We start from the raw sequence: 19,046 nt of genomic DNA, 5'->3' as shown, positions 1-19,046 counted from the left end.
AAATGAAGGTGTTTTAATTTAATTCTTATAAATTTAATTTATCACATCAAAATATTATTATAAATTTGTATGATTCTAAATTTAAGATATTTTTATTACAATTAATAGACTAATAACAACAACTATCACAACCCTCACAGTTACATAAATAATCTTAAGATATAATAATACTTTTTGGTTGTTGAATATAATTTCAATGACGACAAAAAAATTCAAAAATTTTTTTAAGTTTTAATCAAATTATTGTAAGATATTAGCATCAAACTTGGTAAAATAATAAAATATAATAATATAAATAAACTTCTAAAAATATAAGTAAATCTAAAATTATATAATTTATTAAAATAAATTTATTAATACTAAATAATTATAATTATAATTTATACATCATAATTTTATTAAGTAAATACATACATACATATATATATATATATATATATATATATATAGAAGTAAGTAGAAAAAAATTAAAATAATAAAATCTTCTTCAAGAAACATCTAAAATACTTCCTTATGTTGATTAGATCTATAAATTATTCTAAATATGACATATGGCTACAAAAACATCTAAAAAAATGGTATTTTCAAATGAAAATTATAGAAGAAACTTATAACTTATATGTTTGGTTGACAAACCTTGTGGTCATTGTAAAGTTTTAAGTTATTTTTTATTAAAAGTATTTTAGAAGTTGTATATTATTCTTGTTTAAATTTTTGTTATTTTATAATACATTTACTTAGTTCAAACTTCTATATTTCACATTCTAAGCATCTCAAGTCAATTTTTTGGAACCTTATCCAGTAGATCTATTATTACTTAGTTTTATATTAATTCTGGAAAAAATAAATAAAAATTATATACTTTTAAATCAAATGGTATACTTTATATTTAAAGAATATAATTCAATTTATACATCAACCAAAAAAATTTGGATTTTGTGACAAAAAAATTATTTTGTATTTGTTTATGTATTACAACATTAATAGCTAGAAAATTGGCATTAAATTTTTAAAAATAAAAATATATATTTATTAATTTTTTTTAACAAATTATAATAAGATATGAAGAAAAAAAATATTTAACCTGCCTTATCTTTAAATAATGATTAATGCAATAAAACACATTAATAAATATAACAATTATTCATTAAAAATTTGTTAAAAATATTATATGATGATATTTTAATGTTTCTATGCTCTAATAGTAAATAATCTTACTAATTACAATATGCAATTAAACTTGGAAGATAAAAACTTTAATAAAATATGATTTAATTGTCTTATAATACAAGAATATAATTTGATATCAATAAGAAGAATTGTGCTTATACTATATAGAATCAAAATAAATTCAATATGATCTTTTAAAAAAATAACAAAAATAATAAAATATAAAGAATTTAACTTCCTATTTATTTAAATATGATATTATAGTCAAATAGTTATTAGATATTACATAATAAGTACTAGATATTAGATATTTTGTATTAATTACAAGAACTTTTAATATTTATTTTTGTTATAAAATTAATTTGAACATATTTTTTATGATTTTTATTTAATAATATAAATTTTTTAAATTTATTTTTAGATATTATATTTATATTATTTTATTTTTTACTAAAAAAGATATTATTGATTATCTTTTTAAAATTAAAATAAGTTCATCTTTAAGCTATAGAAATCCTAATTCTATTTATTAGTATTTTTTATAGACTTTATTAAAGCATATTGATGGTTTGTTTATTTAGTTTTGAAAAACCTTAAAATTTATTTTATTTAAATAAAAATATTTTTTATTATACAAGTCTTATCTATATTTAATAAGATCAAGAATAATTAGATGCAAAGGCTTTATGTTATCAATGATATTATCACAAATATATTAATACTAGTAATTACTTAGATAAGAGGAATTAGGTAGAAGTAAATAGAGGTAAATAAATTTGATAATAATTTGTGGACTTTTATAGATGCAGATTTGACTTTATAAATGATTGTAGCTAATTAATAGGTTAAAACCTTAACAAAGAAGTTATCCACATATTGCACATATTGACTACTTATTTTACAAGTTGGCCATGTGGCACACATGTTGAAAACTTATCTTGCAAGTTAGGCATGTATTAGGTGATTTAAAGAACATTGTCACATAATTTCTTAATTAGATTTTATATATAAAAGCAAGAATAAGGCCTTCTTTATTCTTATCAATATCTTTTTTACTTCTAGTATAGTTTCAAGAATCTATAATTTTCTTCTCTTTAGAAATAATCATTCAAATTTTTTCTTAACCACTCATATTCTCATTTATTTTATGTAATCTTTTTTTGAAATAAATTTTATTTATTTAATTATATTTTTAAAAGTCTTATCTTTAATAATTTGATAAAAATATATTAAAAATATTATAGTTGTCTTTTTTAATTAAGAGTAGATTATTCCTTTTTTTTAATAAGAAATTAGCATATTAGAGGTTATTAATTATCTACTTCTAAATTAATATTATTCTTAGAATTTTCTTTGTTCTTAATTCCTCTCTTCAATTAGTTCCAAAATATATTAGACTTCTTCTTTTTATTGTCTTATTATAAGAAAGCTTCTTAAAGTAAAGGATACAATAGAAAAAATATAGAAGCAAATAAATGAGTTAGTACTTACAATGCATCAATTTAATTCACTACTATAAGAACAAAGAAAATTGGTTGGAAGATATAGAGGTGATTGAAGTTGCATCAACACGTACATCAAATCATATTATTTCTCCTACAGTGGAATATTATTCAAGCATTAGAAAATCAAAAATTATTTTCTTTAAATTTTTTGATGAGACAAAATTAAATTTTCAATAATTTATTAATCAAATATAACAAATAATTGAGCTTCAACCTCAAAGTTATCCAATTTTAATATCATAAATTAGGTTAATTAAAATGATATTTTTAAATTTTATTTTATTATAGCCTTTATCTTTTTTAAATAATATAATCTAATATTGGATAATTTAAAAGCTTTTTAAAAAAAATTGATTTATTTATAGAAAATATGATGCAATTTGTATTACAATTAACAAGATTTTTATTTTGCATCAAAGAAATTATTCAAATTTAATATATGATTCACAATTCTAATAACTTGCATTTGATATTAAGTAGGATGATCTTGCATTCATTTGCTAATTTTATTATAGATTGTAATTTGAGATAAAATAATTGATGTTGAACTTTTGTGACCTTTAAATATTAAATCAATCAATTGATTTTATTATGAAGTGTAATTATTAGTTCTTTGAATTTTGATCTAAGAGCCACACAAGTATGTTTTAATGTCTTTTTGATTCAATAGCAACATTGAGGTTCTCTTAATACATATATTCAAAAGTCAAAGAAATATAAATTTATTCAATATATTTTAAGCTTCTTGTTGAGTAAGAAAAGACTTAACATTATTAAGAAGAATTATGTTCATATTTTTGAAAATCCAAAAATATTACTCATCATTGTTCAAAAAGCAATACAACTACAAAATAAGGAGCATAGATGCCAAAGAAGATAATGTATTAAAATATAAGTTTATCAAGCTACAATAGGCATTATGCAATTGTAACATAATGAATCATCTAATGAAGATCTTATTCTTTTTTTAAAACCATCATCTTGTTTAATGATAGATATTTTTTTAGATCCAAAAATCAAAAAGTTCCTACTTTATTAGATTTAAGAGTCTTAACTTATTTTTTAAATGAAGACTTTATTAAAAGACATAATTTATCTTTTAGAAAGAAACTAAGCTCGTACATGTAGAAATTATAGATGGTTTTCTCTTATCTTTTGGAAATATTATTAATGAATCTATACTTATAGATGTAGCAGTAATTAATTATAATAGCTTGATAATATTCAATATTATTGGATCTTCCTCTAATCCAATCATTTCAGGTTTATTGTGGCTAAAAAAGTTTAATTCTTTGATACATTGAATTTCTTGTAATATTAATTTTATTCATTGTATAACCAAGCCTAATTGCTAACAAAGTAAAAAGTTATAAATCTAATTCAACAAAATCTTTATTTTTAAATCAAGAATTTTTATGTATATTGAAAAAAAATCATTTTTTATTATTTATAACATATCTATATTTTCTACTATAAGAATTATTAAGAAATTTTAATATATATATATATATATATATATTCTATAATATTGTTTTAATGATTGTTCAATTCATGTTCAAGAATGAATTCAGCTACTATTTAGATTAATTTACAACTTATTAGAATATTGAATTAGATTTATTTTAAAGAATTTATAAGTTATTTAAAATTTTAAGTGGGATCTCTTGTCTTATTTATAAAAAATAGAAAATAAAAATAAAAAAGTTATGGATATGTATGAATTATCAAGGAGTCAATAAGGTTACTAATAAGAATAGATATCTTCTATCTTTAATATTAAGACTTTGCATACCTTAATTCTTTCACTTTGGAAATCATAAGATATTCTTTCTATGCCAATATATAAGAACTATTTCTAAGTAATTCTTGAAGTATCATTCTTTATTCTACCTTTATTGTAAATCACTCTATTGATATTGAAAATATCAAAAAAAAATTATATCAATTTTTCATTCAATCTATCTTTAATAATTTGATACATTAATTTCTTAATTTCCTTATTCACCTATGTCTTGTAATATTCTACTATCACCAAGTGAGTCTTTACTACAAAATATATAAACTATAGATATATTATTCTTGAAGTAAAACTATAGATTGTACTTAATAAAGCTTTCCATACAACTTAATTTTTAACTCCATGACCTTAACTCTATAGCTTCTTATATCAACAATTAGACCAAGATTTTATATAAAAATCAACTTAAGTTTATTCATAACTTAAGACTTATACTATGTATTAAAAAAATAAAAATATAAGTTAAGATAGAATATTAATCATAAACTTTTATTAGAATTTATATTATAATACTTATAATAATATTTTAGCTATTTATAACTTTCTTATAGTAATTTCTTTAATATTATTAAACATAATAAAATTACTTTATTTCTAGAAACTTTAATTATTCAAATTATTTTTAATTTCCTAAGTTGGTTTTAACCACCTTGTCTTTTCTATACATGGGCGGCTAACCACCTTGCCTTTTGATAATAATTTCTCTTTTTCTAATCCTACTTACATTAGCTTTTTTTAAAATTCTTTTTATACTAAGTTTTTCTTTCTTATTTGGACTTTATTTTATATCAAAGTTATTTTTATTTTTATTTTTATTATTTTTTTCTTATTTAAATTCCTTTTTATACCAAGTCTTTTATTATTTTTTTACAAAATTATCTCTAAATTATATCTTATAAAAGATTTAAAATTTATCATTTTATCTATTAATTAAGATTAAATGGTTTTAAAATTTTAAAAAATAAATATAATTCTAGAATTAATAGACTTTTTGATCATTTAAATTAAATAAATAAATATTTAAAAATAGATCTATAATGAGCTTACAATTTGGTACATATTAAAGAAGGAGATAAATAGAAGACTATGTTTGGTAACAAGCATGGACATTTTAAATACAATATCATGCCTTTTGGACTCACAAATATGCTAATTTTTTTCAGCATGTAATAAATGATGTTTTTTAAGATTTTTTAGATGATCCTTTTCTTAAACCTTAAATTTGTTTTAATCAACTATAAAATAAAAAATATATATATAAATATTATGTTTGTTGTGTGTTTAAAAAAAAAACTTAGAGACATAGGATTATATGTCAAGATGAAAAAGTGTATATTTTACACAACTTAAGTTAATTTCTTGGGTTATATTATTTTAAATGATGATCTTATAATCAATCCAATGAAAGTTTAGACTATAATAGATTAGAAGATTCTAAGAGTAAAAAACATCCAATATTTTTTTTAAAATTCCAATTATTATTAAATTTTTATCAAATCTTTTTTCAAATTATAGCTCTACTTACACATTTGATCTATAAAGACATACTTGAATGGAATATAGAAGCATTTAAAGCTTTGTGAATAAATTTTTACTTTAACATTAATCTTATAGTATACTGACTTTTTTGAGGCATTTTTTATGGAAAAAAAATACATCAAACTTTCTTTTAGTGTAGTATTGTCTAAAATAGAAGAAAATAATAAGTATTATCTTATAGTCTTTTATTTTAAAAAAATTAGCAATTAAGATCAGCTATAAGATCCACAACAAAGAGTTTCTTAGAATCTTAGATTCATTCTAGAAATAGCACCAATATCTAGAAGGAAGTATTGTGTTATGTAAAAATTAGCTTGAGAATATACTATGCACTTAGTTAGAGAAATATTTGATCTTATCTTGAAATTGGATTAAAAAAATAAAAAAATTACATAAGATAATTAATAAGGTAATTAAAAATATCTTGAAAATCTTAAATAACTTAAAAACATTATTACATTTTATTCAACTTCAAATAAACTTAAAATAATCTTATTAAAAAATATTAATTAAATTTTTAAAAAAATCAAAATAATCTTAAAGAAATAAAAATATAAAAATATTCTTAAAAAATCACATGAAATTATAAAAAATAAAGAATAATCCTAAAAAAATTAAATAATTCTAAAGTATTTACTAATAAATCTTAAAGAAATAATACAAAATCCTAAAGAAATACAAAAGAAATTTCAAAAAAACTCTGAAAATTTATAAATAAATGCTATTATATATTTTAAAAATTAATAATTTTATATTCATTATTTATCTTAATTTTAAATTTTCATATATTTCAATTTATTAGTTAAAATTTTTAAAAAATTAAAATAATATAAATTAAAAATTAAGAGAAATGAATCAAAATCTTCTTAATTGTTGGCTATTTTTTTCTTAAATCTTAATGTAAATCTTTTAGCTTAAATATCTCCTTTTTTGTATTTTCAACTTATTTTCAAAAAAATTGAAATCGTAAAAGCCTTACTTTACAATTAGCACACAAAAGAAACTTTCCAATTCCAACCAGATTTTTTTAAAAATAATCTAAGAAATCCTCACTATCCTTAAAAATCTAGTGTCTAAGATTCTGATTCACTTGAACCTTAATAACTTTTAATCTAACTATTCAATTAATCTCAAAGTCACAACCTGTATTTGATACAATTATATCTATAAATTCACAGCATTTTATTTGTAGATTTGCTACAAATTTTATATTATTTACGAAAATGTGATGTCTTTTTTATTTAATGCAAAATAGGATTACCAAAAATAACTCAATTTTTGCAAAGCTTACACAAAATTAATATGCATTCATATTCTTCAAAACCAGTTCTTAATTTTTTTTTAATTAATTATACTTTTAAAATTTAACCGGCCCTTGTAGGTGTTAATTTTTAATTTATTTAAGTAATTTTAATTTATTTTTATTCATTACTTCTACTTAAACATTCCTAAAATATTATTTTTGCCAATATACCTTATTATACCTTATTTATGGCCTTATAAAGTAAATATTTTCTTTTTTATAAAAAGACAATATTAACATTTATTAATTTTATTTTCTTCTTAACTATCATTTATTTATCTAAGATAATTTTCTACTACATTTCAAAATAAGCTCTTATATAATATAATATTTTTTTCTTTTTTTTATCCAATAGTCATGTTGAAACACAAAATTATTTCGAATCTAGTGATTGTTTATGTAATTTACAAGAAACTAAAGTATTTATGTCAATACATATTTTAAATTTTCACCAAGCTTACAAGAGCATTTTCTTGTTAGAATTTGTATTTATTATCAATTATTAGCTATGAAAATAATGTAGTTTATTAAATATTTTTTTAGACGTTTTTATGTTAAAAAACACAAATTTTGAATCAACAACAAACAATTCTTTGAAGACAAAGTAATTTCATCTAAAAATAATAAAACCAATATTTATTTCTGATTCAATATTATTTTATCAATTTTTATTAAGTATGTCCTCAAATCCTCTTATATATCATACAAAGAATAATTCTTTTCAATTTATGATACTTCTAAGTTTGAATTGAAGAACAACCTTTTTTTATTTTGAATGATGCTTAGATGTTCCAAAAGTTGAAGTAAAATTACATACTTATCAAGTTTGTTAAGTTTTTTAAATTAAACAAAATTTTGAATACAATAAGACCTTAAAGTTAACTTCAAGAAATTTTTGGTGGTATCAAATGTGGAAGGCACTTAAATTTTTTTCATAATCATGCAATATTTGTTTAAAATTAAAAACTCTTTGTCTTTTGCTAAATAGATTTTTCTAGCAATTATCTAAATCAAAACAATCATAGTCTTCTATTTCTATGGATTTTATCACTTATCTTTAAATCTTAAACTCTTATAATTTTATCTTTGCAATAGTAGATTGTTTCACTAAAATGGCACATTTTGTACCATGTAAAAAAAGTAACAAAATTGAAGATACAACTATTTTTTTTATTTATATCTATTACTATTATAAAATTTTAAGAGATATTATATCAAATAGAGAGACTTGATTTATATCTAGGTTTTAGACAACTCTTTTTAAGATATTGAAGATAATCATAAAATTATCTTTGGCCTTTAATTGTCAAATTGATGAATAAATACAAGAAATAAATTAAGTATTAAAGTAATATTTGAGATGTACCATCAATTATTATTAAGATGATTGGAAAAATCTTTTACTATTAGAAAAAAATTTCTATTGTATCATAATATATTCTTCTATTCAAAAATCATATTTTTATACTAATTATAGTTATCATCCATAATTTGATATTTTTGACTTTAAAAAAATTGATAATCTTGTGGCCAATAAAGATATAATTAAGTAAAAATTAAGAATAAAAAAAAGGCTAATTCAAATGTCTATTGCAAGAAACAACTTCTATTCTATGTTTGCAATAAAATATGATTACTTTATTACAATATCAAGACTATTTGTTTTTATAATAGTAAATATTATTGTAGACTTTGATCATATCTAATTTGTGAATAGATCAATCTAGTTGCATATTAATTATATTTATTGAAGTCCATGAAAATCCATTTTGCTTTTAATGTGTTTCTTCTTAAGCCATATAAGACAATAGATATAATAGAAAGTAGACATATGTCACTTCTTCCTAAAGAAGTAAAAAACAATAAAAAAAATTGAAATAGATAAGGTCTTAGACTCAAGAAAATATCAATATAGGTTGAAATATCTTATATATTGGCATAGAAATGATATTAGTGAATATACATAGGAGCCATTTTGGGATCTTGCAAATATAGCAAAAAAGATTGATGTTTTTTTGCTAATATCATCTATAAAAATTAAGATGAAGAATTAAGAAATTCTTTGGTATATAACAAAGCTATTTCAATAAAGATTTCATTCTATTTTCTATCTTTGTTCGTGATTTCTTTGTATTTTGTGGCAATAACAATATAAAGAATTAACAACCAACATATTTAACTCGAGAGCTATTATTTGCTCAATTACTAGACAAGATATTGAGATTTTTGCACCCTCCAAGATGACATAATAGAGATGAAGACTTTTAAGAACAATACATTTTTCCTTAAATATATAGCAAGATATAGTGTATTTGATATTACAACTTTAGAAGAGACTTTTGATGTTTGGTGATATTATTGAAGGTAAAAAAATATTCTTTATGATATTCCAAATATTTTATTTGAAGGATGTTATAAAGACATTAATAATGATCAAATAATAAGATGATCTTTTTATTCTAATATAAAATACTATTGATGGTTGAGAGTATCTATCAACTACCTTCAAATAAAATAAATATTAGAATAATTAGCAAATAGAATTTGTTATATTTTAGACTTCTTAAACATATAATCACTATTATTGTATAACATGTTGTCTTATTTGAAAATGTACCAAGCTCTTGGCTGTGGAAATTAAATTAGAAATTATAAGAATAAAGGTTTTAATAGCTCTAATAGAATTTTAAATAAATCCCAATTAAATTTTAGAAATTCTAATCAAACCTTCATCAATTCTAAAAAAGTATTAAAGGCTTTTTTTAAAAAAATCATAATTAAATCTTTAAAACATTTTTAAAAATTCTAAAAATATATTAAAATAGATATTCTAAAAAAATAAAATAAAATTCTAAATAAATATTAAATAAATCCTAATAAAATCATAATATAATCTTAAATAAATCTTAATCAAATCCTAATCATATCTTAATGAAATCTTTTAAAAAATTCTAAATAAATCCTAAATAAATTCTATTAAATCCTTAAGATAATTTTTAAATTATAATAAATATTAATTAAAATATTAATTTTTATTAAAATAACTTTCATATTTCAATATTCAAGTGAACTATAAGCACACAAAGTTTAAGAAAAATCAAACTTATTCATTGGAAAAAAGAGCTCCGAATACTCTCAAGTGTCAACCATCTTTCTTCTCCAATTTACATGTTGACCTTCTAGCAAAGATTACTTATTCTTAAACCATACAATTTCTTTGCATATAAGCAAAATTATACAAATCTAAGTCTAATATGCTCTAATAAAAAAATTCTTCAATTGAACTACCAGATTTTTCAAAATGACAAAAAATCTCAATAATCCTATAATCCAATATTCCAAGACCTTAATCTATTTAAATTATCATATCTTTTAATCTCAGAGTTTAACTGATCTTATATTTTTAAAAGATATTTAAAAATCTATAAAACTTTATTTATACTTTTTCTATGATAAATAAAAATTCTTCAACTATGCAAGTCTCTTTTTATTTCTCAAAACTCAAAATCATCAAAAACATTTTTCACTTTGGAAAGCTCTTAAAAACTCAATATCTATCTAATCACTTAAAGCCAATGCTAAAAACGTCCCTCTAAAGTCTGTTTTGCAATCTTTGGGTACCAATTTTTAAGTTTTCAAGGTAATTTTTGCTATAATCTACTCTGAATTCTTTCATCAAGTTGTCTATATGATTCATTTTTTTCTTTTACTTTCTTTTGCCTTATTTATGGCCATGAAAAATAAGTAGAATTCTATTTTAATAAAAGAAATATTAGCATTTAATAGTTTTTCTAACTCTTTTAGCTTTATCTATATTTATAAATTAATTTATTATAATATTTTCAATTAAGTTCTTCTATAATAGAATCTTATTTTTTTTCTTTCATCTAATAGTTGTATTTCAATACAACATTACTTTTTATGGAACTTGTTTCTAAATGAGATGTAATGTTACAAACATAATGAGACAAGTAATTATTTAGATAAGAAAAATTATGTAGAATAAGTAGAAGTAGGTAAATTAGATAATGTCTTATGGAAAAGCTTCTTAGAAGCTTTATAAATAAAATTTTGACTTTGTAAATATTTATAAATGATTGATAGATTAAAAACTTGGCCAACAAGTTGACTAAATGTTATACATATTAACCACTTATATTACAATTTGGCCAAATATTACACATTTTGGTTACTTGTGATACAAGTTAGTCATATGACACACATATTGGAAACTTTCCTTGCAAATAGACATGTGTCAAAATGAACATTGCTACATCACTCTTTAGTTAAATAATATATATAGAAGCAAAGGCCTTTCTCACTTTCATCAATTCTTTTTTTTTTCTTCTAATTTAATTTCAAGAACCTATAGCTTTTTGTCTATGGCATTAGGCATTCTAATTTCTTCTTAAATATACATATTTATTTATTTTTTATCATCTTTCTTTGAGACACATCTCATATATTTAATTACATTCTTCAAGTTCTTGTCCTTGATACATATTAGCTTCTCCAATCATTATCTATTCTAAAATAACTAAAGTCATTAGTTTCAATGTACTTTATTATGAAACTTTTATTTTAAGTTTATGTAATTCTATCTTTTATATAGTATTTTTTTAAATTAAAATAATAAATATTACATCTTATACAAAAATTATTATTAATGAAAAAATGATATTTTAAAAATATTATCCATAAATATCATAAAATTTTAATTATTATTATATTTTTTTAAAGACCCTAATTTACTCTAAAATCTTAGAAGATGCTCATTATAATTTTAATAGTTCATATCAAGTTGTTTTTTTAAAAAATATTTTAATATAATATATAAATAAAATTTATAATGTAATTATTTTAAAAATATTTATACTATGCTATTATATCATTTTATAATTTTTTATTATGCTAAAATTATTTTATGTAGCAACATAATATGTTATTATATTTAATAAATATTATTTGTTTTTTAAAATATTTTTGATTTTAAAAAATCAATAGTTTTTAATTTTTAAAATTTAAGGACCTAATAGTAAAACAACTAGAAAGTAGAATATCAAAGATTCACCATGTAATAAAGATATAACCAAAAAAACATCAACAACCAAAAATTTCAATTTTTTATTTAAAGTTATTGATGACTTGTAATTTTATACTAATAAAATTAAAAATTTTGAATTTTTCTTAATAGCTTTTTAGCTGTTCAGACTATTTTTTATCTAAAATTTAATCAATATAGTTACATATTAATTGTATTTTCTAAAATAAATAAATATTTACAAAATCAATAAAAGTTCTATCTCTCTTTAAAATTTATAATATTTTTTAAATATATGAAAAGATAAAATTATTATAAATTTAAACTAAAATATTAAACTATTAAAATATTAAAGAGAAAATATTCTTTAATTTAAAGTAATATAAAATATATATATATATATATTATATAAATATTAAAATATGATATTAATGAGCATATGCTAATTTTATCTAAGAATATTATTAATGTATTAGACTATAGTATAATATTAGAGAGTATACATCATTGACATCTATTCAAAATTAAAATCAATCATTAACAATAAGATGTTATTAGTTAAAAAGAAACAAGTTTAATAATTAATTTTTGTATCTACTTAAAAATTATCACTAATTTATATAATTAAATAGAAAATAAACAGGCAATGAATTTGTTTCAAAGAATATTATTTTTTAAAAAATTAAAAAATTAATAATTTAATTTCAATCTTCAATATATCAAAATTTAAATAAAGAACTTCGAAAAAAACATGATCCTCTTTAAATACATAATAAGACACAATACATGTAATATTATAATTTTAAAAAAGAATATTAGTGCTTTATAAAACTATATGTGGTAGATAATATTTTTGATGTTATTTAAAATTTATTATTTGAAGGTGCTTATAAAGCTTGAATAATGATCAAGTAATTTAGTGGTCTTTCTATTTGAACATATAATATTATTAATATTTTAAATAATATACCAACCACTTTTGTACAAATCATATATTATATTTTTGTAGCAAACCTTAATTGAAAAATCTCAGACTTATCAATTTGTAAAATATTTTAACTATTTCTGATGAGATTTTTTTCTAAAAAAGACAAAATGTATTACTTCGAAAATTATAATCAAATATAAGTAGGAATTTTTAATTAATTTTGTACTTAATTTTTAAAAAAAACCACCAAAACTTTATAAATACATATTAGATCTATAGATTATCTTAGATATATCATAAATATAGATATATCTTAGATATATCTTTGCTATGAAAACTTTCTCTAAAAGATATCTGCTTTTAAAAAGCCATTATATAAACAACTAATAACTTAAATTTATGACTAATAAACCTTATAATTTTTACAAAACTTTTACATGTATTTTTTATATTTTGATCTCTATTTAAGATTCTTTTGTTTCATTGTATTTGACAATAGCCATTTTTTTTTAGTTATATCTTTATTTATGAGTCTTCTTTGATTATTAATTCTTTTCTTTTCATTTATACATTAGTATGTTGTTTCTTCTAATGTATGTCTAGATTTGTGTCCTTAATATAATTATTAGATGAATAGATTTTTCTACCATCAAATAGAGTTTAAAAGATATATATATATATATATATATATATATATATATTGTATCAACTTTTTAATGAGTATTTGGATTTTTTAATACATAAAAAAATAGATCATTAAATTTGTTGCAAAATTTGAGAAGGATGACATTCCTTTCAAAGAGGAATTGATGTGACAAACAAATAACAAATTATATCCTCAAATATACTTAAGAATATTTATTAATCTTCTCAAATATTCTGGGTATTCATAATACTTTTAATGGTTCTTTAAAAATCTCTAAAAATATATTTAGTAGAATTTTAAAAAGTTTATAATTTTTTAGAATTTTTTATGATATTTTTAGTCTATTAGAAACTTTATATTCTTTTAAAATCATAATATATATATATATATATATAATCTTTTAGAAGATTCTATAAACTTTATTTAACATTCTACAATTTTAGAACCTCACTTATAAGACTTTATAGACCAAGATGTTATAACATGAATAAAATGAAAAGACATATGTTTTTAAATTTTGCTAATAAAAGTTTTAGAACAATCCAAGTATTATTTTATTCCTATCTTATATCTAAGTATTATTGTAATCAAATATATTTTCTACTCTTACGATTCTTGAATTTTTTACCATTTTTCAAAAATACTCATTAAGTAGCATCTTTTTGATGTAAATGAATTTATTGAAACCAAAAAAGTTACATTTTGTAAAACTTAATTCACTGTCACAAACATGAAACAGTCTTGAAATGCTAAATAAAAATAAATTAAGACCCAAAAATATGAATGAACCTTAGAACAATGTTTTGACATTGTAATACACTTTGTATGCACACATGATAGCAACGTCACCCGATTTTGCCTCGTAGGATGAAATCATGAATGGATTCAAAAGGGAAAAGAAGCAGAAAACATAAAAAGAAAAGTGAAATGAAATCCCGTTCAAGGTGGTCATTTCAGCATGTCAGAAACAGGCATGGAGGAAGGCATTCTGGGAAGGAGGAACACACAAGCAAAGAAGTCAAGCAAAGGGGACTCTCGCTGATGATGAAGGGGATGGCTGCGGTGCTGCTGCTGCTGGCCGTGTTCCATGGAGGAGGAGGAGGAGGCTGCGATGCCTTGGTTGGGACGCCGGGGGGGTGTCAGAACAATCCCTTGGGTGAGGTGGGTTGAGTTGGGATGGATGGGTTGCTGCTCCACCTGCAGCAGCAGCGGCATGGTGGAGCATGGTGGGAGCAACATTGAAGAAGAACGGCATGGCTTCCACTGACGCCGAGGTGACGCTCTAGACGAGGTGGGCGAGAGGAACGAGGCATTGCCCTTGCCGCTATCGGCCATTCACACATGCGTAATCCAGCACACCCAGTTTGTATTATAATCCCACAGTCGTCTGCTGCGTTGCAGGCTACTGCCTGCGGAAAGATAAGTTGCTGCAGGGGCGTTGTACTTGCGATTTGGACTTGCCGCTAGCTCCCTTTCTGTTGGCGTTGTGGCCAGCTTTGAGGAGCCTGCTTGAGGTAGCCGGGACAGCTTGTGGTCCAACCCAGCTCTGGTACTGGCTGCCTGTTTGGTTGCACTTCTATCTCTGTAGTGGGCATCGACCTCTTTGTAGGCAGACGGGTGATAAGTGCCGCGGGAGGTTGGTTGTGTGTTAGTTTGAGTTTTGGGCTGTCGGTGCTTTGGAGTCCGAGCTGAAGGCATTAGCTGCTGAAGTGAAGTGGTCCTGGTGGCTTGCAGCGGGGGAGAGTGTGGAGTTGCAATTGATGGTCAGCAGCTAGATGATAGAAATTGAAGCTCCACATTGTCGTGGTGAGTAATACTCGAGCTTGGTGCTTCTGTATGCTGAACAAGGCAACTCTCCTAATTGCAGAATCCGTTGCTGGCCTTTCTTGGGCACTTCAGGAGACAGAACTCTGGCTCTTCCGTTTGAGCTCTTGTTTCCCTTCCCAGTCTCTACTGGAAAGCCATTGCCAACATTGATTACTGCGATAATTGAATTTTTTGTCTTATACATTTAAATATTCAAGATTCGTCGCTGTTAGTGGCCATGTCCATGCTTGAAAGGTTTTGAGAAGTGTAGTAGGCGTGGAGATATCTTCGGCCAAGTTTTTTTTTTTTTTTTTTTTTTTTTTTTTTTTCCCGAGTGGTATTCTGCTACACTCATTACTGGAAATGAGCACCTTACATTTATAGTGAAGAGGTGAACCAACAGATGCATTGCGCGAAGGGTTTGTAAGGTCTAACGTTGTAAAAGTTGTGATCTTAGTGCAGGTTTCCGTTGAACTGCAGTAGTAGTTGAAGCTGTCGAAGCCTGCATCGACCTTCAGGATCATGAAAGAATCTCGGGTAGAGGCAGACGAATTGTCTCGCACTTGGAAAGATATGCATTCCTCCAGACCAAGGATGTCATGACAGTATTCTAGCCCCCTCTCTGCCCAGCAAGCTTGTACGACTGCAGCAGATCGTCAGAGATGGCCAAGGGAAACCGTGATCGGGAGTCAAGTACGGCCAATGTCGCAATCTTATTTATGGTGGTCCTGTTTTTCGTTTGCTCAGCAGGCCAGGACTTAGCAGCTGACACGAGAGCTCTTATCACATTCAGAAACGTGTTCGACCCCAGAGGAACTAAACTGAACTGGATAAACACGACCTCAACATGCAGCTGGAATGGTATAATATGCTCTCGAGACCGTGTCACTCAAGTTCGGTTGCCTGGTGAGGGGCTCACAGGCATCATACCTTCCTCCAGTTTGAGCTTGCTCTCAGAGCTTCGAGTTGTGAGCCTGCGCAACAACCAGTTGACAGGTCCATTTCCTGGCGAACTGGGAAATTGCAACCATGTGCATGCACTCTACCTCGGGCGCAACGATTTTTATGGACCCGTACCAAATCTTACTGGATTCTGGCCCCGGCTCACGCACTTGAGCTTGGAGTACAACAGGTCAGCTATAATTTTCTTTTTTGCGTCTCATTTTTTTTCATGTAGTACCTCGAATTTCTGACTGTGGATCGCTTGATGGGTTGTGATTTGTTTGTTCTTATCCGGGGCTTCTCTCCTAATGGTATTGACTGATTCGCTAGTTGTACTTTTGTAATTTCAGGTTTAATGGGACTATTCCGGACGCGATTGGCCTCTTCACACGCCTTCACTTGCTGAATCTCCGCAACAACTCCTTTTCCGGAAGGATTCCTGACTTCAATCAGGTGAACTTAACGCTATTTGACGTATCCAATAACAACTTGTCAGGGCCTGTACCAGCAAGTATATTCAGATTTGGCTCAGATCCTTTGCTGGGCAATCCTGGCTTGTGCGGTTTCCCTCTCGCCACCGTGTGCCCGCTGGCAATAGTACCGAGTCCCATCCCTACTACCGAGCCAGAAGCGGGGACGACAGTGAAGCAAAAGCTGCTATCGTCTACTGCTTTAACAGCCATCATTGTCGGTGGAATTGTATTGCTAATACTCTTGATCATCGGGCTTTTTTTATGCTTTTGGAAACGAATCAAGAATTGGCGGAGTTCTTCGGAACCTGCAGGACCTAGGAAAGCTCGTGAGAAAGCGCGCGACAAGGGTGTTGAGGAACCGGGAGCGGAATTCTCCAGCTCTGTTGTAGGGGATCTGGAGCGCAACAAATTGGTCTTTTTTGAAGGGAAGAGGTTCTCATTTGATCTGGAGGATTTGTTGCGCGCCTCGGCCGAGGTGCTGGGCAAGGGAAGCGCAGGAACGGCATACAAAGCGGTTCTCGAGGAGGGGACCATCTTGGCTGTGAAGAGATTAAAAGATGTGTCCATTAGCAGGAAGGATTTTGAAGCACAAATTGAAGTAGTCGGGAAGCTGCAGCACCGGAATCTGGTGCCTCTTCGTGCTTATTACTTTTCCAAAGACGAGAAGCTCTTGGTATATGACTACATGTCTATGGGAAGTCTTTCCGCTCTCCTTCATGGTGAGTTCTTTTGACACGGTGACATTTGGACATGTATTTCGGCACACTAAGCAAGACACCTTGTAATTGATGGATTTCTTAAGATTTGTGACATAGCTTATCTGCTACATGTTTCGCAGGCAACCGAGGCAGCAGCCGCACACCTCTGGATTGGGTGACCAGAGTAAGAATTGCACTTGGAGCTGCAAGAGGACTTGCATATCTGCATGCTCAAGGAGGATCCAGATTCGTGCACGGAAATATCAAGTCATCGAATATTCTTCTAAACAGAGATCTAGAAGCTTGTATATCAGATTTTGGGCTGGCACAGTTGCTTAGTTCTACATCTGCCTCTTCTAGAATAATCGGTTACCGAGCACCCGAGATCTCCGAGACTCGTAAAGTGACTCAGCAGTCCGATGTGTACAGCTTCGGAGTGGTATGTCTCCTTGTACCATAATCACTCTCTTCAAGTCCACGAAAGTCGTGTCCCTGTCTTGTAATACTCTCCACGTCCTTCAGTAACCGTTCCCATTCTGTTGGTTTTGTAGCTACTGCTGGAGCTTTTAACCGGGAAAGCACCGGCTCAAGTTTCGATGAACGAAGAAGGCATCGACCTCCCAGGCTGGGTGCAATCCGTGGTTCGAGAAGAATGGACAGCTGAAGTATTTGACCTGGAGCTGATGCGCTATCAGAACATCGAGGAAGAAATGGTGGGTATGCTGCAGATTGCCATGCAATGTGTTGACGCCGTTCCCGACCGGCGTCCGAAGATGGCCGATGTGCACCTTCTTCTCGAAGATGTGCATCCTTTTTCCTCTGACACTGGCGACGAAGCATCTCGACAGTCTGAGAGCGTCTCCGAGGAAAAATCGAAGGGTAGTGAGAAAGACCAGGACTCGGTGGAAAACACCCCGTCCTTTCACCAGACGCCGTCAGCCCCATCGTCTGATTCTCACAATCCTTCCGAGCGCCCTGACGTGTAGAGAAATCCGATTCCTCTGTGTTTTCCTTTTGTCGAGCTTGTGGCATCGAGACTCATTGACAAATTGTTGTTGTAGTAGTAGTAGTCATTCGCATGTTGATCGGATGTACATAATGTGGACGACTGACATCATTGGTGCGATCTGATAAACAACATTCAAGCCGAGACTGATTGTTTTAATAATAAGTTTGTGTAATTGATTCATTATTGAA

The 19,046-nt window shown here is 25.9% G+C and overlaps 1 protein-coding gene across 2 annotated transcripts; it reads left to right on the top strand.

Moving 5' to 3' along the window:
- The first annotated feature begins 15,338 nt into the window (after positions 1-15,338).
- On the top strand, positions 15,339-19,046 carry LOC112274433 (putative inactive receptor kinase At2g26730). Of its 2 annotated transcripts, XM_073529893.1 has the most exons (6): positions 15,339-15,479; positions 15,665-15,736; positions 16,194-16,868; positions 17,029-17,870; positions 17,990-18,288; positions 18,401-19,046. In XM_073529893.1, exons 3-6 carry the CDS (start codon positions 16,399-16,401, stop codon positions 18,833-18,835), a joined length of 2,046 nt encoding a protein of 681 aa, XP_073385994.1. In that variant the 5' UTR covers positions 15,339-15,479; positions 15,665-15,736; positions 16,194-16,398; the 3' UTR covers positions 18,836-19,046. The 2 variants fall into 2 exon arrangements, with proteins under 2 accessions (XP_073385994.1, XP_024359705.1); XM_024503937.3 differs by lacking the exon at positions 15,339-15,479 and having other exon boundaries at positions 15,516-15,736; positions 16,199-16,868.

The sequence above is a fragment of the Physcomitrium patens genome, chromosome 21 (assembly GCF_059467195.1).
Source record: "Physcomitrium patens ecotype Gransden chromosome 21, ASM5946719v1, whole genome shotgun sequence".
Classification (NCBI taxonomy): domain Eukaryota; kingdom Viridiplantae; phylum Streptophyta; class Bryopsida; order Funariales; family Funariaceae; genus Physcomitrium; species Physcomitrium patens.
The sequence above is the reverse complement of the archived record's forward strand: the minus strand, read 5'-3'. Positions and strand labels throughout refer to the sequence as shown.